General features: G+C 41.9%; 2 protein-coding genes across 6 annotated transcripts in view; both read left to right on the top strand.

The window, feature by feature from the left end:
- The window catches only part of NXPH1 (neurexophilin 1), a 197,142-nt gene that overhangs the window by 121,271 nt on the left and 48,778 nt on the right, over window positions 1-27,093 (top strand). The window lies entirely within an intron of this gene.
- LOC148045800 (2-aminoethanethiol dioxygenase-like) lies at window positions 438-1,112 on the top strand. The gene has a single exon (XM_087712145.1). The coding sequence runs from the start codon at window positions 438-440 to the stop codon at window positions 1,110-1,112; it is 675 nt and encodes a 224-aa protein (XP_087568271.1).

Consider the following 27,093-nt stretch of genomic DNA (forward strand, 5'->3'; position numbering starts at 1 on the left):
CTAAAGAACATAACATCATGATAGTACTCCATAACATCCTGATAGTACATAACATAACATCCTGATAGTTCACTCTAGATGTGCCTTACCCAACGATGCCAGGATTTGACCATATATAGACAGAACTTCCCTGAGCAGTAGATTAGCAATTGTAGTTTGACAGGCTGTCTTAAATCACATGCTGATTGCTCCTCCTGCCTTTGTCCTATCTCAATAAAAGGGGCTCCCAGACCCCCAATCTGGGTCGCTCCATCCCGAGAAAGCTCGTGTCCGTGTCTTTTCTCAACATTGGCCTCATGGACGAACCACGGGTACTTCGCATTTGGTGACCCCAACATGATTACCTGTGTTGCCAGCCCTTCACTCACCCCGACTGGGCAAAGTCTCGCAACCAGGGCCGGCCGTCAGCAAACGGAGCACCCTCCCAAATCGTGAGTATGGGCTCGGGCTTCTCGAAGGCTCAGACTGCGCACCTGCAGGAGCTTCGGGATATTGTCAAATTCTCCATTGCAATCTCTCAAGCGGCAGATTGCCTGCTTCCCATACCCCCGGAAAAGCTGCCCATCAGCTACACGCACATCTGCGAGATGGCGCGCTTCAGCATGGGCGTCTTCGTGCTCTGCGCCGGCACCTGCAACCCTCTGCATGACCACCCGGGCATACAGGGGCTGCTGAAGGTCCTCTACGGCACCCTCCGCATCACCTGCTTCGACAAGCAGTCTGAGGAGCCCCAGGATGCCCCCAACGCCACCGCTTCTGCCGACGCCTCCGAGGCCGCCTCCTGCCCTGGCCGCCCTCGCTGCTTGCGCACCTTGCTCTGCTCGCACCACCTCTACACGGCCTCCACGCTGCCCTGCCAGCTCTCCCCGCAGCGGGACAACCTGCACCAGATCGCGGCTGAGGGTGCCGGGCCCGCCGCCTTCCTCAACATCCTGGCGCCGCCCTACAACCCGGCCCACGGACGTGACTGCCACTATTACCGGCTGGCTGACGGGCAGAGCCTCCCGCCCTCAACCGGCCCTTTGTGCGCTCTCTGGCTGCTGGAGACCCCGCAGGCGCCCGACTTCTGGTGTGGTGGGGAGCCTTACCCGGGCCCCCGAGTCTACCCCTGAGCCAGGACGGAAGACAGACGGCCCCCTTGGCTTACCTCGACGGCAGGGCTGCCGAGGGGGTCGATGCCCACCTGGACTTTCTGCTTGGTTTCAACACCGGGTCTTGCCTGGACTTTCAAGGCCCCCCTCCTCCTTCAGGGGTGTAAAACAGCATTTCTGAGCTCATGGATTGACTCCCCCTCTTTTTTATTCTTTTTTACACTCCCGGTCAAATTATTTTGCAGTAACAAAAAACACTGTTAGCAGCCCTATCAGATGAAGAAGCAGATGAAGAGGAAAAGTCTTTTTGACAAAAAAGAAAAAAGTAGGAGATGTTATCATATAACTCCTTGTGTAGGTGTGGCGGTCACCCATGGCCCAGTGCATAACAGGGCATGCGCAGCTACGCTGAACCACACAGGAAAAAACAAACTCCTAAAGAACATAACATCATGATAGTACTCCATAACATCCTGATAGTACATAACATAACATCCTGATAGTTCACTCTAGATGTGCCTTACCCAACGATGCCAGGATTTGACCATATATAGACAGAACTTCCCTGAGCAGTAGATTAGCAATTGTAGTTTGACAGGCTGTCTTAAATCACATGCTGATTGCTCCTCCTGCCTTTGTCCTATCTCAATAAAAGGGGCTCCCAGACCCCCAATCTGGGTCGCTCCATCCCGAGAAAGCTCGTGTCCGTGTCTTTTCTCAACATTGGCCTCATGGACGAACCACGGGTACATCGCAGATATTATCAGGAGCAGGAAGCCAATCCTCAACAGAACCTATGTACATATCGATATTAAGATAAAATGCAACTCTTTAAATGCTAGTATCTTTTTTCTTCCAAATATTTCAAGTATTTTTTTAAATGTCAAAGAAGTCCAACTCTGACCCACATTGCCTCTATCCATGCTACTTGAACTCTGTACTGGGTGTTGCTGTTTTGCTTTTAATTTGATTTTATGGAATGCAGTGAGTGACTAATATATTTCATAAACCCTTGGGATTATTGTGATGTTCCATTTATCTTGCTACCTTGGACTAATATTTACCTGCAGTGTTAAAAACATGGTGCCTGCATAATTTTTCTTTTATTAGTTTAGTTAGTGAAAGTTATATAAATCGGCTGCATTTCCACAACACCCTCCCCCACAAGTGGATGAAGGTTCATTTTGGATTTCTTTTGTAATTTGATGTGAAAATTTCAGATACAAAAATAGATTTGGAAGCTTAGGTAAATCAAACTTTAATATTATACATAAACTTTGTAAAACAACTTTCTTACTGCAGAACATTCTTCTTAGACCCACGTGGCAGAATTATGGGAAATTCTGACTAACCTGTTTAGAAACGGCAAAAATGTTACTTATAGCCATGGATACACACAGCAAAGTAATTGGAAAATCTACCCAGAAGTCAAAAGTCAAACTAATCTGAATTCCAGTAAGGAGCCAGAAGGCAGAAACCAGGCAGAAAAGGTAGAATCAGGGCAGTTAACAGTAAATATACCATTATTATTTATACAAGAAATGGCTACTATTCTCTATTATTACTTATTTGGTGTTTATTAAGTTGATGTGGGTACAAAATCATGCATGCAGACTGAATTACTCTGAGCTATTTTGTAGGCATATCTCTATATTCTGCTATTGAAAGCTGTGAATACATTGGTGAATCTAAGGCAGAAGGGACTGGTTTTCGTGTGTCTTGTATTAGAATTGGACTCAGCTGTTTCATAAAATGAATGGGATTATTTAATCTGTCCTTTGGAGACCTGTTTTTAGATTATATTGATTTAATATATTCAGAATAGCATATCCTGAACTGGATTTCCTATTCATCTATGAAGTTAGTGGGCAGACTTCTTAAATCCAGCAACCTTAATCTATTTGTCCTTGATGCTGAAACTGACTTAAGAAATTGCTGTTTGTATTTAGATCCCTTCTACTGACTAAAGACTAAAACATATAAAGAACGGTTGCAGGAACTGGGTATATCTAGTTTAATGAAAAGAAGGACTAGGGGAGACATGATCATAGTGTTCCAATATCTCAGGGCTTGCCACAAAGAAGAGGGAGTCAAACTATTCTCCAGGGCATCTGAGTGTAGAACAAGAAGCAATGAGTGCACACTAATCAAGGAGAGAAGCAACTTAGAACTGAGGAGAAATTTCCTGACAATTAGAACAATTAATCAGAGGAACAGCTTGCCTCCAGAAGTTGTGAAAGCCCCAACACTGGAAGTCTTTAAGAAGATGTTGGATAGCCATTTGTCTGAAACGCTATAGGGTTTCCTGCCTAGGCAGGGGGTTGGACTAGAAGACCTTCCAACTCTGCTATTGTATTGTATTGTACTGCTTTAGCAAATCCTGGCCATGTGTTTTCTCTTGTTGTTAGTTGCGAAGTCATGTCAGACCCATCGCAATCCCATGGACAACGTTCCTCCAGGACATCTTTTCCTCTACCATCCCCCTGAGTTCATTTAAGCTCACACCGACTGCTCCAGTGACTCCATCCAGCAACCTCATTCCCTGTTGTCCTCTTCTTCTTTTGCCCTCAATCATTCCCAGCATTAGGCTCTTCTCCAGTGACTCTGTCCTTCTCCTTAGGTGGCTATAGTATTTGAGTGTTTTCTCTGGTCAGCAGTTATACAATCCTTGAGTATTGGGTTCTCTTCCCTTTCCCATTTCTACCAGGAAAGCAAATACCAATTGTTTTTCTTTGAGTGGGACTTTGACATTTAGTTTCCACTGATATATCTTTAGTATGAACCCCCCTCCCCTCACAATTGATGACTTCCTGCACAATGTATCCATTGGTGGATTAATGGAAAATAATCTAGCATTACAGTTGGATCACTGTTGGTTGAGTTTAAGAGGAAACTGTAAGTAGAATGGTCAATTTTGCTTAGTTAAGAAAAACATGGGAAAGGATGAATAGGTTATGAAAATTTTAGTGGTTCAAAACAATGAAAAAAAACTTCATCTAGTAGTTCAGCAAATCCTCTCTGACCTGCTATTGTCTTCCTTAACTGTTGGTATATTGATTACTTTTCTGCCTTCATATCTTATCTTTCCTAATATGTAAGACTTTTGCATGCTTTCCTAGTTGGGGTATCCCCCAAGTTAGTGGACTTCAACTCTTAGAATTTTCCATTAATTTCCTGGTAATGAAAATTCTGTGCATTTTTAATGAATTAATTGAATGTAGTGGCAAAATACTTCAAGAGAATGTTGACCAGTAGGCCTATCTGAAGCACCTTGAATTCTCAGTGGGAAATATTGCATTTTCAGGTGAAAAGGTGATGTGGTTTTCTTCAATGAGACATGTAGCATCCAAATAGAACTTTCAGTAATTGGAAGAGATTTCTCTGTACATATGAATGTGCATGAATCTTTTTCAATACTTGAAGCATCAGAAGAGACTTCTTGAATGTGCAGTGCTGGAGTGGTGACAGAGAAGACATGTCTCTGGGTCCCACAAGATGGCGATATTTAATCAACCAAACTAGAACATCCTGTTTGATATAGGAGAGGCAGAGACAACCAAGGATTGACAGTCCAATAAATAATCAGCCTCTGAGCTATTGTCCTAAGTTATTGGGACCTTGCATTGTGTTTGGAAATCAAGAAATAACCAGTGCTGCTTCTAAAGTAGAGATGTCACATAGACATTCCAACTTGCACCATAACTACATGTTTTATCACATTTTGGACTGACTGTGGTTTCCAAATGATATGCAAAAGTGGCTCCCTGTAGAGAATATTAGGGTAATCCACAGTTGCACTACCACTACTTCACCGCTACTCATATTAGTAATGTAAGAACAAAAATGCATGATTGCAGCCTACTGAAAGAACAGAGCTATAGCTAATCATGAAATGTGAGAAAAGGGGAAAAAAACACAATTTGTTGTGGAAATAAATAGTGATTTGTGCCTGTAACCCAACTCTAACCTTCCAAGTATAAAGGCTGAATATCCACGCACTGCTGCATAGAACTGTATGGTCAGGAAATGGGCTATTGTTCATATGTTCATATATTCTTTGCTAGTTGTATACAGGAAATAAGGAATGTAAGAAACATATTACACTTCAGATGTTTTGCCATGCTGTTTTGGATGGGCTACAGTTGCAGCAAAATTGAAATATGAAACATTTGAATTATTCCAGGCTTTACACTTGGAAGGCCAGATTGTGTAGGGCTTAAAGCATCAGGCTAAAAACTGGGGAATTGTAAATTCTTTTCCCAGCTTGGGCAGAAAACCAGCTGGATCATCTTGGACCAACCACTTCCCTCAGCCCTAGGAAGGAAGCATTGGCAAACCACTTGAAATCTTGCTAAGAAACCTGCAGGAACCTGTCTGGATAGTCACCAGAAGTCAACACTGACTCAAAGACACAAATAAAGGCTTTACACAGAAAAGAAACTGGAGGTATCTTGTAGGATGAGTAAAGCAATGCTGATATACTTGCTACACAGTCCCATCTTCCTCTGCACATCCTGATCTGCCTGTTCATCATCCTAGTGACTTTAGCTTCCCTATCTCTGCTCATCTGTTGCAGTAGATACAGAATAACAGAGTTGAAAGGGAGCATGGAGGTCTTCTAGTCCAAACCCTGCTCAGGGAGGAAACCCTATAATATTTCATACAAATGGTTAAAAGCTTAACCAGATGCTTGCAGGGGAAAATATGAACCATTTCTATGCATTCTAGTTTCTTTTAGGACTTAACTGATTCCCCCTAGGGTTGGTTATTAAATTAAATTAATCTCAGTCTGTAACCTTTAACTGGCCAAGAGGGTGCTTCATAGGGCAACAATTTTGAACCAAGATGACTCAAACAGGCTAATTTATAGAATGCACCCAAAATCCAGGACCCAGGGCTCCATGGAATTGAAATTGAACAAATTTAATAAACTATTAAATTATGTTTTTTTACATTTCTCAACCAAAAAGGGACTCTGGGTGGTGTACAATAAAAAGTTGAAATATAAAAAAAACTGTTTATGGTTTTAAAAATATCTCTTCCCCATCTTCCCAGCACTTTCGTTTTCCTACAAATCTGTAGCTACCAAGATACTTGGCTTAAAGTATAACATATACACGCCATACATTGGCTGACATGGCTCTCCCCCAATCTTTCTAGTCCTTCCCTTTTTCTAACCTCCTTTTGGTTGTTGAGTGATGCTGAACACATCCCTGAATTTTCCTAACCTACCTCAAACCACTTTTTGCTCAGAATCAAATTTCAGGCTATGCCAAGACATGAACATGTCTTGAACAAGAACAACACTGGTTCTTCCCTGCATAGAAAGCTTGACCTACAGAATGTTTGGCACAACACTGTGTTTTATATCATATGATTTCTGATGTAAATCCAGGATATTCTGTTAAACTTTAACAAAAATGCTAAAGGTTTGAAGAGATTTTGAAGGAGGTGACATTGGCTCATGAAAGCTCTCTGTCCCATGAGTTTAGTCCTACTAAACATTTTACGTCTCAGTGTTGCTCAAACTGTAATGCTGTACAAACCAGATTGATGGAGAGCCATACTTTAGCTTTTCTGCCTTTAAATAGTTAGAGTATTAAAAAGTAAAATAAATGCTTATAATCCATTGGCCATGAATATTCAGACTGAATCTAACTACAGACCTGCAAAGAAGGTGCTAATTCATATCTGGTTTCTATTAAGTGAAAACAGCATGCCTGTTTTCAGATTTGGCATTCATTGTCTGTAGTTAGCATTTTGACTTTTAAAGACATCTCTTTAATTATTTTAACTTAGCTTTTAAAAACACATACACACAGAGATACAGACATGCGCGCGCGCGCACACACACACACACACGCTCCAAAATGCTGCTAATTTGAACTGAAGTTTTTAAATGGGCGTATGAAGAATTGGGGGTATAATAAATAGAAAATAGAATCATAGCCTGGAAGGTACCTTGAATATCTTCTAGTCAACTCTTCTGATCAAGTCAGGAGCCTTATATCATCCCAGTCCAATAGTTGTCCAGTCTATTTTTGAACACCTCCACTGCTGGAGTACCCACAAGTCTGGGGAGGGGGCAAACTATTTCATCAATAAATTGTTCTAACTGTTACAAAAATTATCCTTTCTCTTAGGTTGGATCTTTCTTTAATACATTTTAACACCATTATTTCTTGTCCTGCCCTATGGTGCTTTGGTAGATATCTCTAACTCCCTCAACTGCTCATACGATTTAGCCTCTAGTCCAGGGCTGTCAAACATAAGGCCTACAAGCTGGATCTGGCCCACAGGATGCTTAAATCTGGCCTGCAGGGCCATCCTGGAAATGTGAAGGATCAGCCTGGGGTGCCTCTCCCAGTGAAAACAGAACTGGGGAGGGCTGCGTGTGGCCCTCCCAGGCTCTGTTTCCGGTTGCAATGGCCTCTTGCAACCCTCTGCCTGCAAAAACAGAGCTTGGGGAGGCTGCTCATGGCCTGCCTGGGCTCTGTTTTCAAACATGACAGCCTCCTGCAGTCGTCTGCCAGTGAAAACGGAGCCCAGATGGCCTCCCCAAATCAATCTTCACTGCAGAGGGCTGTAGGAAGCCGTTGTGGATGAAAACCAAGCCTCGATGAGTCATGTTGAATTGGCCATGCCCCGTTTCCCCGAGGTCAAACACAACCCTGATGTGGCCCTCAATGAAATCAAGTTTGACACCCCTGCTCTATTCCCTTTATCATGTTCTTTGCAGTATATACTCTAAATTCCAATGGTGAACATTATGAACATGTCAAATTCCTGTTAAATCCAGTCACTATCCAAACAGAGATAACAAGGAAAATGAAGAGGACGGACAAGGACAATGTCTAATTCTATTGCTTTGATATCAGAATCACTCACAAGTGTGATTCTCCATCAATTGTCAATAGAGCAAATTTCTTAATATCTCTTCATACCTAAAAATCTACTCTGGAATATTTGTTGATCCATCATATTATTGCTGGAAATGAAGAAGATTTTCAGAAGGGCAAATTCTATTGTACAGGTGGAAATGCAACATTAGATACAGATCACAGGACCTTCTGTATTACCATAATTTTATATTAATACAGTTTATTTTATTGACGTAGACATTATTTCCAAACAGTGAAATTCAATTGGAAGAAACTAAGCATGAAACGGAACTGTAATTCAATAAATAAAACAGTTAATTTAATTGTGCAATAAAATAATCTTCAATACAAAAGGTACTCCATTTAAACTAAATTAGTATCTTCAGTGCCATAGAACTGTAAATATGCTATCAATTTTGTTCTAAATCAATGATAACATTGATTAATAGATTTTATGTTCTGAAGCAGTTTAATTTATGGAGTTCACTCTAAAACTTCAGATACTTTTGATACTTTAAGAGATTTGGTTACATTTTCTTTTATTACCTTTGCTTGTATATTACTGCTAATATTTGTGATCCACACAATTTCCCTAGAATGTATAAGAATAAATGCTCTTGAGATTATAAATTTCACAAGAATCTCATTCACACCTGGTTGTGCTCATTCTTCAATCACTTTCAGGGCTGTAATTTCTTTGCTTAAGATAGCTTCTTTAGATGAAGATAGTATATTGACTTATTGTCTTCTTTCCAAATTGCATTTGCAGTGATGAAAGTAAAACTGCAGTGTTACAATCTTTTATTAATCTCCAAAAGTAAACACAAACTGGAAGATACATCTTGGCAGAAATTTAGCATCATGGCAGAACCAAGTGATCCCTAGAATTATCTTTTCAAAACTTTTGTCACTAGCAACATTAGAAAGTTTCTTAAACTTTGTATTTGATATATTGTATCAGAAATATGTTTACATTTGTTTCACAAATCTGAATTTACCTTTAGGAAATAGAGTCTATTGTCGAATGCTTAGTATAATGCTTATTCAGTGATTGGATTCATACATCATTTCTAAACTATATTTTATATAATCATGGATTATGGACTAAACTGTTTCAGAGAAAACACTAAACTGAAATAAAATAAATGAAATGAAACAAAATGAAACGAAGCAAAACCAAACCAAACTAAACCAGAATTATTAGAATGATAGATAAACACACACACACACACACACACACACAAACACACAAACACACACACATGATAGAAAGAAAGAGATAATGAATGAATGAATGAATGAATGAATGAACCAATAAATAATAAGAGCAAATGGGATCCAAAATGTGAATGTTTCCAGATTATTAATGCTGTTATTCTCGCTCGATACCTAAGTAAAAGTTTATCTTGTTTATCTTGTTGTTTTTATCTAGGAATATAGTCATTGATATGGATGATTTGGTTTCCAGTTTGCAGTCTAGTCTAATTTGCATCCAGCACTGATGTCAAAAGAAGCATGGAAGAAATCTTGGGGAAAATGGCCCTAAAAAGTAAAATTATTAGCTATAGCATAACGGTCCCCATGGAGAAAGAGGGGAACTGGCCCATGCAAGCCATGGGCTGGTGCTAGCATGTACACACACGACGGCCTGCCACTTGTGTGAGTTGAGCTGGGTACGCTCGTGCCAGCCAGCCGCTCATGCGGCCCATTTCCAAATTGGCTGCAACAAAAAATATGTTTCACAGGTTTGGAACATCTGATGTAGGTTTCCAAGAAGCTCCCACTGGTATGCAACATTTCATTATCTAATTGTATATTGTCTAGCAGAAAGGTGATTAAAAAACTAAAATATGACAGGTTCGGAATTTATTAAATACAAAAAATCTTCAGGACATCAGGCCTGTCAGGCTAAGCCCAAGAATGACATAAAATAATTTAGCCAGAGTTTAGTTCTTATTTGCTTACATGTAGCAGAATCTTGCCAGACTAAACACTGGGAGATTCTAGGGAATAGGTATTTATAGCTCTCTTCTTCTGTCTTTCTAGCCATCTCTGGACTGTGCTGCTTCTTGTCTCCTTCCCCTTTTTGGATATGTTCTCTCTTTCCTGGTAAACAGTCATTCACTGTTGAATGAACTGTTTATAGTTCATCACTCCAGCTCTCCCTCCATGTGCACCATCTCTCATAAGACCTCATATTTGTTGGGGATTACAAAATTGCCATTGGTTTCAGGTTTCAGGTTTATAGTTCATCACTCCAGCTCTCCCTCCATGTGCACCATCTCTCATAAGACCTCATATTTGTTGGGGATTACAAAATTGCCATTGGTTTCAGGTTTCAGGTTTCGTTTTATTTATATGCCGCCCTATTCCCAACGGGACTCAGGGCGGCTCACAAACCCAAGAGGGGAAGGGAAACACAAGAACTACAAATACAAACCTTTAAAATAACCAACAGACACACAATCGAGAGGGGAAGGGAACTCATCAACCCCAGGCCTGCCGACACAGCCAGGTTTTAATGGCTTTTCGGAAGGCCTGGAGAGAGGTGAGGGTCCGAATCTCTGCGGGGAGTTCGTTCCAAAGGGCCGGCGCTGTCACAGAGAAAGCCTTCCCCCGGGTAGTAGCCAGATGGCATTGGCTAGTAGATGGAACCCGGAGGAGGCCAACCCTGTGTGATCTAATGGGTCTTTGGGAGGTAATTGGCAGCAGGTAGTTGCTGAAATTCATACTAAAATTCTGGTTGAAATGAATGTATCCTTGACTGCCTCTGACAAAGCGTTTCAGAACACAGTTCTGTTCTGTTTTATATATCTCTTGTCACCTATGTAATATTTGGTTCTGTTCTTTATGAGTGGATTCATTTTACAGCTTGCCTATGCAATGATCCTTAAAATCTTGCCATATGAGGAATCTGAAGAATTAACCTGAAGCTACCTTTTTACAATACCACAATTTCCTTTGCAAACTAGAAGCACAAGCATGGTGTGCTCTTATATATAGTAGGGTGAATAAAGTACCATATAGGAAGGGCCTTTGTTATTACCTCCAAAGCCTTATTTGGCAATAATAATTGAACATTGGCTTGGTTTCTTGATATTTAAGGTGGAAAAAGCATACAATAGATAATGCAAGGTGTAAAATATTTGAAACAGGTAAGGCAATACTTGTTTGAGAGAAAATAAAATAAAATAATTAATCTGAATCCCCCACCCCCAATTTATAGTTCATCAACATTTGAGCTGCCATAGCTTTGGTTTCCAAAATATTACACATCTTGGCAACAACAAAATTGCCTAAATCTGACTTATGATTTGATATAACTCTATGAGCTTTTTCCTCTTACAAAAATAACCATTATATAATTATTAATTATAAACTATATTTACAACCTATTTTATTTTAAAGATTAATGTGGTGTGCATACTGTCAGATAAGTTAAAGTAAAACAGATAGCGATGGATTAACTGATTTTACATGGTTGAAAAAGAGCGTAAGCTTGTGCCACAGGTTTAAGTTACTGTTGTGTGATTAACATAATCCCCAAATAAACTGAAGAGAAAAAAAGAAAAATCTACTGCAAAGAATATTTAACAGCGAATATGCCCATATATGATGTCCTATGATTTAATTGGTTGGCAGATATATAAAAATGCATATTTTGAACAGAAAACCTGGGTGGGGGGGAGAGAGAAAAGGATTTTTTTCTGGTTTTACAATAAATGGCTTTAAAAATAGAGAACAGTTTTTTTCATTTTAAAAACATTAAACAACTGTTCACTGTATTGTTGAGCTTTTTGTTACATTTTTAGTGTTTCCTTTTTTTCCCTTTAGAACTCTTAAAATGTCATTTCCAGTAGTTTCCTTATTTTTCAACAATAAATATATAATAATTTATGTGCTGGCAGAAAGAGATTAGTTTTCCTTCCCAGAAAATCAGTTAAATCCTATGTGAATATTGATATCATGCTTTTACAACTAGCAATAAAAATGCATTGCATTGATTGACTGGGGACTTTGGATGACCGATTAGGGCCTAGTTTTTTTTTTGAAAAATACAGAGAACAAATCAGACAATTAACCTTTTACATAATTATGATAGGAACTATCATTATCAAATGCTGGTGGGACTTTATTTCAGTTTATAATTGAAGAATAATGCTTTGATATCGGCGTAGACATTTTAACTAAGTCTCTTCCTTTCTCATGTATGTAAACAAATGCTCATAAAACTGATTATTAAATGCATTACTGCATTTCCAATAATAAATAAATAAAGGCAGAGTGCCTATTCCCAAAATAATAATTAGGGTGCACCCCTACCCAACATAATGTGTTTCTTCCAAGTTTCAAACTGGCAACCTTATCTCTGTCAAGTCTTAATTACTAATCACTGTGCTACATCCTTGGTGTTACTAAGAGAAGATATAGAACCTACTATAGTTCAACTGAAAAGGATTTTTAAAATCATTGTTCTACCTGCATATTTCTGCAATGTTATGCTTTCACTCTGTAAATATGAATTTAACTTGCTCTGTCTATCATAGATATGTATATATTACAAAACTATATATGTCCAGGAAAACTTGTCTATCAAAAGAAAAGCAATGAGTTTTCATTTGATGGGACGGAAAAGTGAAAGGACCCTGTAGCAGAGAAATGGTTCAATGGGAAAGTGCAGTGGCCTACAATTGGCAGAATAAATTGCCAGCTGCTGTCCAAGTGTCTCAGTCTGGATTTTCTTAAACCAATTTAGAATCAAGCCAGAATTAGTGAAGGGAAGGAGGAACCTAAACAGTTAATGAGTATAGGATGGCAGGATAGTGAGAAAGTTCTGCCAAGATCTCCAAGCTAGATTTGGTCTTATGGCTCTCATGCAATAGCATTCAATAGAATAGAATAACAAAGTTGGAAGGGACCTTGGAGGTCTTCTAGTCCAACCCCCTGCTTAGACAGGAAACTCTACACCACTTCAGAAAAATGGTTATTCAACCTCTTTTTAAAAACTTCCAGTGTTGGAGCATTCACAACTTCTGGAGGCAAGTTGTTCCATTGATTAATTCCACATTGGTTTTTAATGATATAAACAGCTGATGCTAAGATGAACAGAAAGTTTGATTTCCAGTGTTAATTTTTCCCTCCCCTCCCAAATCAGGTTGACAAAGGCATTCTCAATTCTAAATTCTAAATTCCCCTTTGAAGTGAGTAACAATGTTTTCTCTAGCACTGCTAGAATATGGGAAACTGTCATTCCTTTGTCCGGTTTATCTAACATGGAAGATCAGAGAGTAGCTTATAATAGATCATCTTCAAGAGATTCACTAAAGCCTCTTTAGAAGACAGATAATATTTGCTTCCCTTAAACACGAGGAGAGGGTTAGATTCTGATTTCTTATGTAGTCCTGGCTAGCGATTACAAATTGCATCCGACAAGAGTAGAAGGACAAGTAGTGAAATGTACCATTCTAGTGAGTTTTCAATGAGGTCAGAAAGGTTGAGGCAGCTTGTTGAGAAATCAGTCTTAGCAAGTTAAATCAATGTATTGTTGGGAAAAAGAGTAGAAGGGGAGAGAAATGTAAATCAAAACATACTTGTAATACTTATGAAGTGGACACTGGGATAAAAGCAATCGGGTTCTGATTAGCTCCAGAATTAGTTATACCTGCAGTCATACTTCAAATTCAGAATGAGGTGGATTAATATCCCTCCATCTCATTTTTCTAGTGTTTTTACATCAATTATAGTGTTTAAAGTTATATTTTAGAAGAAATTCATGAAATAACAGCCATTATAAAAAAGAAAACTGACAGATATTTAACATATACACTAATACCATATGCTTATTTTGTTGTACTGCTTTGTTTATGTCAGGGATCTTACATCTTGATGAATGTTATAAGTTAACTAGTCCATTAGTTTATGGGCTGTATCTCTAAAACCTTTTTATATCTTGATACAAAAATTATTAATAAGGGACTAATAAGTGAAGAGAAGGGGGTCATGGTAAGCCATTAAGTTTATGGTTCATTAAATTAACCATTCTCTCTACCCATTTAGAAATCCAGATGTGAACTAGATGGGAAATCTGCCCATCATCAACTTAAATTTTGACATATTTTTTTGTCAAAAGCATTATATTTCAATGTACTAGTGAACATACAGGAAGAGTTTGGGTATGGTTTTCAAAGTGCAAAAAGAAATATTTAGAACTTCCACTATGCTGATTACATTATTTTGGTAGCTGAAAACACAAAGTACTTGCAAGCTCTAGTTAAAAAAACAAAACAAGGGCACAGTGAAAAGATAGCTTCTGTCAGAGATGAATTTTTTTTACTACGGGTTCTGTGGGCGTGGCTTGGCAGGTGTGGCAGGGGAAGGAAACTGCAAAATTGCCATTTCCACCCTGGTCTGGGGCCAATCATAGGTGGTGTTTACCGGTTCCCCAAACTACTCAAAATTTCTGCTACCAGTTCTCCAGAACTTGCTGGATTTCACCCCTGGCTTCTGTCCTTTAATATAACTATCAATCAACAGTATAAAGATCCTAGCCAATACCACAAACTAATATTTGTAAAAGAGCCAGAAAGGCTATTGAAAAAGTTATTCAAATGATTTGTTGTGTTTATATTTACAAAGGTCCAAGTAATGGTATTCTCTGCGACTCTACAGAACTAATATTACAAATGGTGATGATATGTCATATATCAGTGACGTGTGGTGAGGTTTATGGCTGGTGAGGCAAGTGGGCAAAAGCCGTCCTATGTCGGACACAGTGGCGGGGCTTTCGTGGGGCTTTCGGAAAGCCCCGGCACTGTGTCCGCCATAGAGGCAGGACACCTCTATGTCGGACACAGCGGCAGGGTTTTCGAAAGGGCTCTACTACACCAAGGGAGAACCCATCTTTCTTCCCTCTCCTACAAAACAGCATCAGAAGGAGAAAGGAGCAGATTATATTAATGAAGACATCCCACACTTAAAGTGGTTCTCCTTAGACAGAAAATGGAAAATGATTATGATTTTATGATTTAAATTTATGATTTAAATGATTTTAATCTTTATTTTTATTTTATTTTGTTTGTTTTTCTTTCTTGTTCTGTGTAAGCTGCCCGGAGTCCTCCAGGATTGGGCAGCCTATAAATCTAATAAATTAAATTAAATTAAATTAAATTATAAACATGCCTGCTGAATGGTCAGCCTCCTCGCTTTAACAGTTTTGGGTTGCTGAAACATAAAAAAGGTGCCAGCCCATGCGCCAGCAGAGGCGGGTAAAACACACACACACACACACACACACACACACACACACACACACACACACACAATTACTTACAATAATACAATTACTTACAAATTACATTAATTTTGAATTCCTCCCCCTCCCTCCGACGCACATACCTTTTCCAACTGTTTCACAGAGGATTTCAACTCTGCTCTTGTCTGCCATGATGAAAATGTAAAAATGTAAAAGGAAAAAGGCAAGAGCTGCTGAGGTCAGGCTGGGTTAGCTGCTGCCAGAGTCTCCAATGGATGAGTCTCTGCTTAACTGTTTAAAAAAGCCTCTTAGAAAGTGCCCTCTACAGGAGGAGGCGAGAGAACCATGTGCCTCATCTACATAAGGAATTTTTCAGCTTTTAACCCTTGCTTAAATCTGCTTGAGTGATCATAAAGATAGACTAAATGAAGCATGTGGTTCTCCCACCTCCTCCTGTAGAGGCCACTTTTTTTAGAGGCTTTTAAAAACAGTTAAGCACTAAGCAGAGTCATCCACTGTGACTAGGTAAGATTAGGTAAATTAGGAAAGACAGTTGAATGTTACTATGCTTTTATCACTTCTACTTTGATTTTTATTACTCTGTTTTACATAACCAATTTAAAGGATGGAAATGATACCATTTATTTCTTTTGTAATTTTAAAAATAGAAATATCAGGACCTTTTTCGTATGCTGATACTTACAGGAAGATTTTTATTTATACTTTCTGGAAAAAAAACCTTAGTTCATCTGGGGTGGTATTAATGGAAAGCTCAAAGAAAGAAAAAATAAATTACATTCCTGAGCAGAAGCACATTCTTTCTAAGTCCAGTTACATATATACTACATTTTGCAATGTCCATTGGTAGTAAAAGAGGCATTGTAAGTAGGCAGAATTGCAGTGGTTTGTGCATTTGAGAACTTGAAGGCCTCTTAATCATGTGATACATGGCATTTAAGGGTTCCCTGGTATTATGGGGTTGTTAAGTTGTCATGTACTGATGCTAAAGAAGTAAGCTCAGCAAAAGAGGACAATTATGGATATATGTTGTCCTTTCAAAACTAAGAAAATAAAACTGCTTTTATGGACAAAGGATTATTGATGAATGGAAAACCAGTTATATGGTATTTATGTATTTGTATATTGTGTGTGTGTGTGTGTGTGTGTGTTTGTGTGTGTGTGTGTGTGTGTGTGAGAGAGAGAGAGAGAGAGAGAGGAAGAGAGGGAGGGAGGGAGGGATCTAGTCTTTCTTCACACTCTATTTTATGGAACAAATGGAACCAGACTAAATTAATTAGATTATTAATTGGCAAAATCAAGGGTATTTATTATTGTTGCGATCCAGAATTTGATATTCGTGATTTAAATGGTAATAATTGTTTCAAAATCTATATTTGTAGATAGAAATCAGCATCTTATGTAGATTTCTGTCCTATTTCTTCCCATCCATTTTGTGTGAGAAATTGTGGCAAGGAATATTTTGAGATGTATAAATGGGTTCTTTGAACTTCTATATTTCATAAAACTCCTTTGAGAAATCTGTCAAAAACAATCAGTTGCAGTTTTGTTCAGTCTTATTTTTAATTTTCATTTTGTAAGTTTATTTTAGTTCTTATCTGCATTAATTTTCTGATTAGAGAAAGAAAGGGAGGATTCTACATGGAAATTTAATATACGTTTCTAAATAAGATTTGCCCTTTAACATATTTTTTACTTATGGTTAAAATAGAAACTCCTGAAATGAGATATTTTTGTATAACATTCAGTTGTTATTGTGTAACATAAGTTTTCTTGTATCATCTGTGGAATGGTTTCTTGGTTTCTCAGCTATCAAATTCTCACTCTAATATTTTGCCTTTTGGTAAACTGCTACGAACCTATTCAATAAAGTGACTTAGAAATATGAAAAATAAGAAAATAAAATATTACTAATATTCAGCACAGTAATTACAATTGCCAACAGACATGGTTACATTAAAGGATGCTTCCCCCCTTTTTCTCTCTGCTTCAAGTTAGTATTTGGCCAACAACTGTGGAAACGATTTTTAATTATGAAAGTCAATTAATGTTTTCATTTCAGCTACAGCAGGTGTACAAACAGCTTAATGTCAGGTTTTTTTTAATCAACTCCATGGTGCTGCATACAGAGGGAGCAGAAACTCAAAACTCGTTGAAACAAATTGACACAGGTTCTATTTATTTAGTGAAGCTCAGTTCTTTGATATTGGACTCACTAGCAAGAACTCTTGTTTTGGTTTTTTATGGCTATAAGGATAAGCTGACCAGATTTTCAGATTGGAAAAGAGGGACGCCTTTGACCGGGGGGGGGGGGGGGCTTGATTAAAAAAAATTTTTTTTGTCAAAAGGTCACCCCAGGACACTGAAACCAAAATAAATACGAATCTGTTGCCAAACAAAATTTTGATCACGTGACCATGAGGATCACGTGACCACGGTCGCTAAGTGTGAAAAATGGTCGCAACGGTCGCTAAGTGTGAAAAATGGTCATCAGTCACTTTTTTCAATGCCATTGTAACTTTGGTCACTAAATGTTTTCCCCCTCCTCGAAACTCCTCACTTCTTCCTTCATTCCTCTTGCTTATCTACCTTCACCTTATCCGTCTTCTGCTCTTTCCCTCTCTTCCTTCCTTTCTCCTTCCATCCTCTCTTCTTTCCTCACTCACTCCCTTCCTCCTTTTCTCTTCCTTCCTCCTTCCATTCTTTCAGCTTCATTTCTTTTGCCTATCTACCTTCTCTGTCTTTCTGCTCTTTCCATTTCTTTCTTCCTCTTCGCTTCTGTTCCTTCCTCCTTCCCTCCTTTCCTATTTTTTCCTTCTTCCTTCCTTCTGCCTATCTACCTTCACCTTCTCTGTCTTTCTGCTCTTTCCCTGTCTTCCCCTTTCCTCCCTCCCTTCTTTCCTTTCTAGTTCCATCTTTTCTTCTTTCCTCTCTCCCTCCCTTTTTCTTTTTTTCTTCCTTCCTCTTTCCTCTTGCCTATCAACTTCATCCTCTTTGTCTTTCTGCTCTTTCCCTCTCTTCCCCTTTTCTTCATACCTCCTTCCCTCTTTTCTCCCTCCCTTCTTCTTTTTCTTCTTTTTTCTTCCATCTTCCTCCTTCTCCTCCCATTCTTTCTCCTTCCATCCATCTTTTCTCCTTCCATCTTCTCCCCCCTCCCTTCTTCTTTTTCCTTCCCCCCTCCCTCCTTCCTTCCTCTCCTTCCCTTTCTCGCACACAGGAAGGGGAGGGGAGGCTTTCTAGTCGCTTTCACAGCATAATTTCTTTATCTAACTTTTAAAAAACAGTGTGCAAATCAAACTTGAGATTTTTGTAACCTGTGAAGCACCAAGTTATTATCTTCTGTTGTTACAAATTCGCAGCTACTCCATTCTTTCCGATAGGGAACTGCATTTCCCAAGATGCCTCAGGTCCTCAAAGCGCTGAACGCGGTTTTGCAATTGACTCCAGTGAGGCCCGGTAGCCGCCGGCTGGGGTGGCTGTCAGGGCGCTGACAGCGGAGCAGACGCGCCGTTTGTTACTGCTTCCAGCAATTGAGACGGACGAGGGAAGCGGCGGTGGCGGGAAGCAACCAAGCCTTGCAGACTCGCTTCCCACCGCAGCACAGGGGCCGCACAGGCGTGGTTGCTTCCCATCCGGAGGTGGCGGCAAGAGCAGCGCGTTGTTGTTGTTGGGGCCAGCCTGCTCGTCCATGGCTGGAGCCGGGCAGCGACTGTAACGACTGCTCGGGCGAGGTGCGGAGGAAGAACGGAGGGTCCCTCCCGCCCGCGACGACGGCTCCAGCCATGGACGAGCAGGCTGGCCCCAACAACAACAACGCGCTGCTCTTGCCGCCACCTCCGGATGGGAAGCAACCAAGCCTTGCAGACTCGCTTCCCACCGCAGCACAGGGGCCGCACAGGCGTGGTTGCTTCCTATCCGGAAGCAACTGGCTGCGTCCGCTCCACCGTCAGCGCCCTGACAGCCACCCCGGGCTCTGGAAGAGGCAGAGGTAAAGAAGGCGGTGGCGGCAGGGGGGGACCCGCAGTTCGCTTCCCACCACAGCACAGGCGCCGCCAGCGGGCTTGCTTTGCTGAACACGGGGGCGAGCATTTCTCCCTTCAGCTGCAGCTTCCTTTCCTCTCTCCACCCTGCTTCTCCACCTCTTTCTGGGGATTGTGGAGGAATCTTGGTCTGGCATCATTGAGGAGAACCTGCCAAGCAGTGGCGGTGGCAGCAGTGGCAAAGGCAGCCAGGAACGTCCGATCCTGGCCCGAGAAGACCCAGGCTACCCTCCCCATCTTCTAGCAGTGGGTATTTGCTAGTGATGAGCCTCGAAACAGGCGCGCGGCAGGTTCTCCTCAATGATGCCAGACCAAGATTCCTCCACGATCCCCAGGAAAAGGCGGAGAAGCGAAAAGCAGCTATAACATCCCCCGGTTCCTCCGGCGCTCCCACGGGTCGCTGTGTCCTGGAGCCGTCGCCCTTTCCTTTTTTCTCCTTTCACGTGCTCACTCCCCACTCCATGCGGGCGGCGGAGGGGAAGGAGTCTCTGGTGGCTGCTGCAGCAGCAGCAGAAGCGGTGGCGACGGCTGGAGCACAAATCTGGGCAGGTGGTTCTGGCTGTCCCTTCCCCAAGCATATCCCATTGCTGCTGGCGCCGCGGCGGGAGAAGCGAGCGAGAGAGCCACCGACCGACCCCGCGCGTCCCATCGCCGACTCCAACTCAGCGGGCAAAGGGGCGAACTCTCATTAGCAGCGGGGATGGTTAAATGTTACATCGGAAGATTGATGGGGTATTTTAGAATTCAATCAGCGCAGTAACAACTAAACAGGCAGGCATGCCAAGTGGCACAGGACAGGCAAGAATTTACCAGGGGCTTTTTAATTAGGGGTGGAGGGAGATGGACCTCAATTCAGGACCGCGTGAGGGAGTCCTGTTTTTTCAAGCAAGAATTCTCAAAGAGCAGTTGCTGCCGCGAACGAAAAGCAGTTTTTAACCCCAAGCGCAATGCCACGAATGTCACTATTTCCATCCAAGCCGCCACCACAATCCTTGCAAGCCGGCAAGAAAGCGGAAGCAAGAAGAAAAAAATAAATAAATAACCACCCTCCCAAGCAGCCGGAGCTTGCAAATGGCGACGTTGCAATGAGGGTCGTACTCCTGACCCTCTAAAACTCTCGGGAAACTCCTTTGCAGCCATGGGGGGGGGATCACAGGAGCAGCCCCACTGGCGGGAGAACGATGGGACGGCTGCGAAAAGGCACAAGGGGGGGGAGATTGACAGCAAGGGTCTGTCCCGCCGCTCGCCTTAAAGTTCTCGCCTAGCCGAACTCTGGGGTTACAGCCGCTGCTCGCCATTCCCTCAACTCAGAGTACGGAGCGCGCACAAAACCCTGCCATGCGGGACTCCCTGCAAACCTCTCGCATATTCCCCCCCGCTTGCTCCGTCTTACCAGATTTTGGGGGGTATCTGTAGAGGGAATTGGACGGGACATCCACCTCTTCCACTCTGGCGTTCTGCCGGCTGGTGAGCGCTCCCATGCTTCAGGCACGGCGGCAGAGGGTATCCGGGGTTGCAGAGGGGGGGCAGAGAGGAGGGGGGTGCGTCAGCTTCCCAGTTCGCAGCAGACCTTTTCTAGCCGGCTCAAAGGACTTCCCCGGACTTGCTTTGCTGAGCAGGGGCTTTAGTAGAAAGGAAAGCAACTTCAGAGCTGGTATCGGGCCGGCAAAGGCTTCCCACTGCCGGCATGACTTTGAAGTGCGGCTTTCCTTCCACGCGGGCCGACATGGAAGGCAAGCCAGCCCTTCAAACTCATGCTGGCACTTTAGCGTGCCCCTCGGCTGCCATTCAGCGAAAGATGTTTCGCTGAATGGCGGGCGAGTTCTAAACTGCCGGCATGACTTTGAAAGGGCTGGATTGCCTTCCACGCGGGCCGATGTGGAAGGCAAGCGGCAAGCCAGCCCTTCAAACTCATGCTGGCACTTTAGCGTGCCCCTCGGCCGCCATTCAGCGAAACATCTTTCGCTGAATGGCGGGTGAGTTCTAAACTGCCGGCATGACTTTGAAAGGGCTGGATTGCCTTTCGCGCGGGCCGACGTGGAAGGCAAGCGGCAAGCCAACACTTCAAAGTCGTGCCGGCAGGCAGGGCTGGAGCGAGAGTGCTCCGTCCCGGTGGGTGCATGAGCGGAGCACTTTTCCAGCGCTCCTGTGCCTGGAGAGCTCCCTCTGCATATGAGCCCGGGATCCGCCGTTTGCGCTCCCTTGCTCTGCCTCGCCACCCGCCTTCCCTATCTAGGGACTCCTCCAGCAGAAATAGCAGAGTCGCGTCGAGCGCCGCTCTGCCTTTCTCTGTGCTCTTCCCGCCCGGACGCCCAGAGCCTCCCAGCCCGCCCGGCCCGGGGTGAGTAAGCTGCAGTGCAGCGGGTGGCGATCCCGCCACCCCCCCCTCACTCGCCCCGCCCGTCACTTACTCTGAGTTCGGAGAAGAAGCGGCGGCCCCAGGTGGCACTTTTCACAGAGGTTTTTCCACAGCTTGTCCGGAAGTGGAGCTGGAAAGGCGAGCTCGCTCCCCGCTCACTCGCTACGCTACCCCGCCCATGCGAGCGGCAACGGATGGGTGGGGGACTCATGCGGCATGCTAAGCGGACTCCAGCCAATCAGTGAGCTGGCTGGGATGGAAAACTTTAAGCACGCCGCGTTTTCCATCCCAGCCAGCTCACTGATTGGCTGGAGTCCAGGCCAATCCAATCTGTGAGCGGCAGGCTGGGCTGGCTTAAATTTGTAGGTAGGAGGTAGGATAGAGAACAGAACGATGAGCCAGCCCAGCAAGCTAGCAGCTGATGGGCGGGAGCTGCGAGCGCCAAAAAAAGCGTGCTTTTTAAAAAAGCGGGCGGGACGCAGGAAAATGCATTGGAAAGCGGGTGTGTCCCACCAAAAGTGGGACGTCTGGTCACCTTATATAAGGAGGATCTCTACATTTTAATTTTAGTAACTTCTGTACTTACATTTCAACTTTACTAGCAGTTTATGCAGTTTATTAAACTAAAGCATTTTGCATTTTCCAGATTTTCTTCCTACTAGTTTTCTTTGCCTATTTTTTCTCTAACCCAGCAGGATGTTGAAAAGAGATAATGTAAATATCTGTCTGTCAGGAAAATAACTCTTTTTGAACCAAACTGGGCTAGGTTTAGTATGGGGAAGAAAATGGCAAAAGGAAGATTAACTTAACAAATGTTCCACATTCAACTGAAGGCTTTGGAAAAAATAAATCCCTTTCCCCAATCCCCCAGTACAACCCTGTTGTTGGTTAGTAGCTCAGAAGTTTGATGACTACTTGCTTCTAAGCCTCCTCTTTCTCATCATTGACACAAAGCCTGGCTAGTTTTAATGTGTTAGAAAAAATTCCAGAAACTGTGCTCTGTATTGTTTCCATTGCTTGATAGATAATGAAGCAGTGATTTCAGTTTATAACTAATTTGAAATGGCCTGAAAAAGCTTAGGAAAACTCATTGCTATCAGTACATACTGGATCAAACTCTGTATGAACACGCATGGAGTAGAATAATGGCTTTTGTGAACCTCACATATTTAAGCTAATAATGGCAAATAAGCTTGATTCATTATGTGCCACAAAGCTAATGTCTGAGTGACCATATAGACAGAGTTCCTGCAGAACAAATATTTGAATGCATTATATAAATAAAATCATACAAATTGTTATAATTGATTTTAGAAGTAGCACTACTGCCACAATGCAATATTATGGTGGAACTTGGCATAATTTTATATGTGGCTACAGACCAAAATTCTTTCTCACACAATATTGGAACCTGTTTTTTTTTCCTCCCTACATTGCTAAGGTCTGGAAGGTAAGGCTGCAATGGGAGATTCAAGACTGATAAAATGAAGGGGTTCTTTATGAAATATGTTTCTAAAATATGGATTTGCTAATATCTATTGAAATGATGACTACTAACTCATTTTTAATATAAATTTGATTAAAACTTTTAAAAATGAACAAAAACTAATTCAGAATAAAGAAATTAGAAAAAGAAAAAAATACAAAAGTGCAAAAAAAGTTAAAAGAAATAGAAATGAAGCTTCCAATTCCCTTTGCAGCAAATACAAATATGATTTACAAAGTTATCTCTTATTCCATGATTACAAAAAGCTGACTTTTTGCTGTTATTTATTTTTATGATCACCAAAATGATGGCTAATAATTCTGATGATTTTGCAAATGGCTTTGTGGATTCATGAATGATAAGACCATCAGCAGCTATGACTCTTGGTGACTATATTTAGCCAGCCAGCCAGAAATACCAGTTACTAAAAAAAAAAGAGACAATTCTCATTCCCTGCTTAGTTTCTAAGAAGGAACTGCCAGGTTGTGGGATAGATAGGCAGATGCAGCTAGATTTGACTAATATTTTTAGTACTTTCTGCAGTTAGACACATTATACTAGTAACTAGTATTTCCGGTGTTTGAAGCAATTCTGTAAATCTCATTTATTTCCATTTAGAAGTGAATCCCACTGAAGTTAATAAGAATTATTCTCAGATGTTTAAGAATGCAGCCCAAATATTCCATAGCATATTGTGTTTCTCATACTACATGGGTGCCCGAGTAAATGCTGAAATCAGTGCCAGTAGTAATAGCACTAAAGACTAAAACATGGGCCTAACTGAACCAATCATAGGCTGACCAGTTTTAGGCTGTACCATTAAGGCCAGGGGTGGGTTTCAAAAATTGTTTGAAACTACTCTGTGGGCGTGGCTTCCTTTGTGGGAGTGACTGGATGGGAGTGGCTTGCTGCCCATGTGACCTGGTGGGAGTGGCCAAGATTATGTTATTACTAGATATTACTAATTACTAGATATTATTAATATTACTAGATCATTATTAATGCGTTGATAACTGCGGGACATTACACACACACACACACACACACACACACACACACACACACACACACACACAAACTATGACAGTGCCAGTAAAATACCAAAAAATAAGAATACCCCCCAAAAGACTGCAATGAAACCAGTTTTTTTTCTAAGCCTAAGGACAGGAAAGACAAAGTCACTGGAATAAAAACCATCAAGGCAATATGGAAAATTATAAAGGAGAGGCGCTCACAGAACCATCAACCACCTCAGAATTACCTAAACATTGAGGGTGAAACACACTAAATCTGGCAAAGCTGCCTTGCAAGAAACCTGGCCTGCCCATAGAAAAGCAGCCACTTTGAGACACATAAACCTGGTCTGAACACCTAAAAGCAACATATTGCAGCACAAAGAAAACATTTGCAAAAAGGAATAACATTTCTTGTAGTAAATATATTTTATAAACAATTAAAAAATAAAATTCCCCCAAAAATAATTAAAAAGAGAGATTCTATAAATAAAAGAAATCCTTAAAAACCATTCTTAAGTATTACACCAGCAATAATTTACACTGTAACAATTTTAAGTTATTGTACCAGCCATAGTATACTGTAACCATTAGTCCAATCCACCAGCAATAATTTATACTGTAACCATTTCAAACTATTCCACAGACAATAATTTAAAATGAAAGCATTAAAGATATTCTACACTCAATACTTTTAAGTAAAACTATTAAAAAAAATTCTATACACACTACATTTCAAAGTATTGAGTGTAGAATTTTTAAAAATGGTTTATTTTATTTTATTTTGGATAGAATCTTTTTTTTAAATAGTCTAAGACAATTTCAAAAAAGAATCCACAGACAATAAATTGAAGTAAACCATTTTAAAATATTCTACACTCAATACTTTTAGGTAAAACTATTTTAAAAAATTCTGTGCATTAAATAAAATATTATTTTAAAATACATTAAAAAATAAAAGAAGAAGAAAACCAGGTCACTTACCAGCAGGCAGAAACAGCAGAACTCCGATGCAATGGATGGATCCTCATCATGATGGATGGAAGCAACAGGGAGCAGGCAGGCAGCAGGAACAGATAAGACACTGGATCCTCAGAGAAGGCTAGGGTCACTAAGCAGGTCGCCTGGCAGACTTAGCCAGCCACGTGAGGCTGGAGAGGGGGCGCGGAAGGCTTCCCTTGCGAAAAGTAGGCCGCCTTCACCGCCAGGCCATGGCTTTCGTGAGGGAAGGCCTGGAGGCCTTCCCTTGCGAAAGCTAGGCCGCCACCCCCCACCGCCTTTGGCCGCTACCGCCTTTGGCCGCTACCGCCTTTGGCCGCTACCGCCTTTGGCCGCTACCGCCTTTGGCCGCTACCGCCGCTACCGCCGCTACCGCCTTTGGCCGCTACCGCCGCTACCGCCGCTACCGCCGCTACCGCCGCTACCGCCGCTACCGCCGCTACCGCCGCTACCGCCGCTACCGCCGCTACCGCCGCTACCGCCGCTACCGCCGCTACCGCCGCTACCGCCGCTACCGCCGCTACCGCCGCTACCGCCGCTACCGCCGCTACCGCAGCTACCGCCGCTACCGCCGCTACCGCCGCTACCGCCGCTACCGCTGCTACCGCCACCCCACCCGGCTTCAGCCGCATGCCGTATGCCAGCCTATGGCTTTTGCAAGGGAAGGCCCTCTCTCGCAAAAGCTGGGCTGCTGCCACCCACTTGAAGCCTCCCGAGTCCTGCCGCTGAGGCTTAGTTGCTTACCTGAAGGGGAAGCAGCAAGCTCCTGGAAGGCCAAGGCCGAAGGTAATTTTCAAATGGAGGTCAAGCGCGAAGCTTTTAAATGCTTCGCTTTGCCTCCAGCCCGCTCACTGATTGGCTGGACTCCAGCCAATCAGTGAACGGCAGTCTGGGCTTAGTGTGGACAGGCGAGGGAGCGAGCGAGCTGCGATGCACTGGCAAAAGGACGCTTTGCAGCGACAGGGGCCAGACCGGTACTGGCATTCCCGGAAGTTAATTACTTCCGGGTTCACTGACCAACCGGTACACGCGAACTGGACCGAACCGGGAGGAACCCACCCCTGATTAAGGCACATGAGAACAACTTCTAATTAGCTAGGGAACAAGCAACTAACTTTGGAATCAAAGTTAGTTGCTTATTTTGGATACCCTTATTATTAGGGGTATTATTGGATACCCTTTTGCACCTTATTACCTGCCATTGTTTAAAATTATGTATGAGAATTCCAGCTGCTGGGTCTAGCATCCAACATTAACTGCTTTCCCTCTGTTGTCAACTCTGGAAAAAAGAAATTCATCATTATATCTAACGTAAGTAAAACTATACATTGTATATCTCTTTATTTTGATACTTAGAACACCTATTATCTAATTTCTCTGGAAACAGTTTGGAACCAAAACGTTAAGTCATCGGAGTTACAATGATGCCTGAAGCCTTGCCGGCTAAGACTCGAGCAGCCGTCCCATTGGTCCACCCATCTAAAGCTTATATATAAAGAGCTGTCAGATAGTCAATGTAGTTGTTGCTGGTTCAGGAGTTGCCTTGCACTTTGCATTGTTAAGCTGTTAGAATAAAGTTTGTTTTATTGTATAACCTGTCTCGCCGCAGGTCCTGCCCGCCTAGTTCTCCATACAGAGCAGTTGTTGCTGAATCATTCTGCTTTAAAGACTTTAAAATAGATCCCAAAATGTTATAAATGTGCTGTATACTGGCAACATGAAAAAGAATAATATTGCATTAACATCTCTCCTGTTGTCAGCAATTTTGTGAATAAAGCTTTACCACATAGAATAGAAATTGTTATCCATCTCCTACATTATCATACCTGAGATATTAAGCTGTTTATTTGTTTGCCATCAGGCTTGAACTGAGGACTCCTAGTATGATGTTGCTATATCAGCTAAAGTAATATTTTTGTTTGAGAGCCTGTTTTGCTGAGTTACTTTAAAACAA

The sequence above is a fragment of the Thamnophis sirtalis genome, unplaced genomic scaffold, assembly GCF_051295495.1.
Source record: "Thamnophis sirtalis isolate CommonGarterSnake01/CBP01778 unplaced genomic scaffold, rThaSir2_p1.2 scaffold_4, whole genome shotgun sequence".
NCBI lineage: Eukaryota > Metazoa > Chordata > Lepidosauria > Squamata > Natricidae > Thamnophis > Thamnophis sirtalis.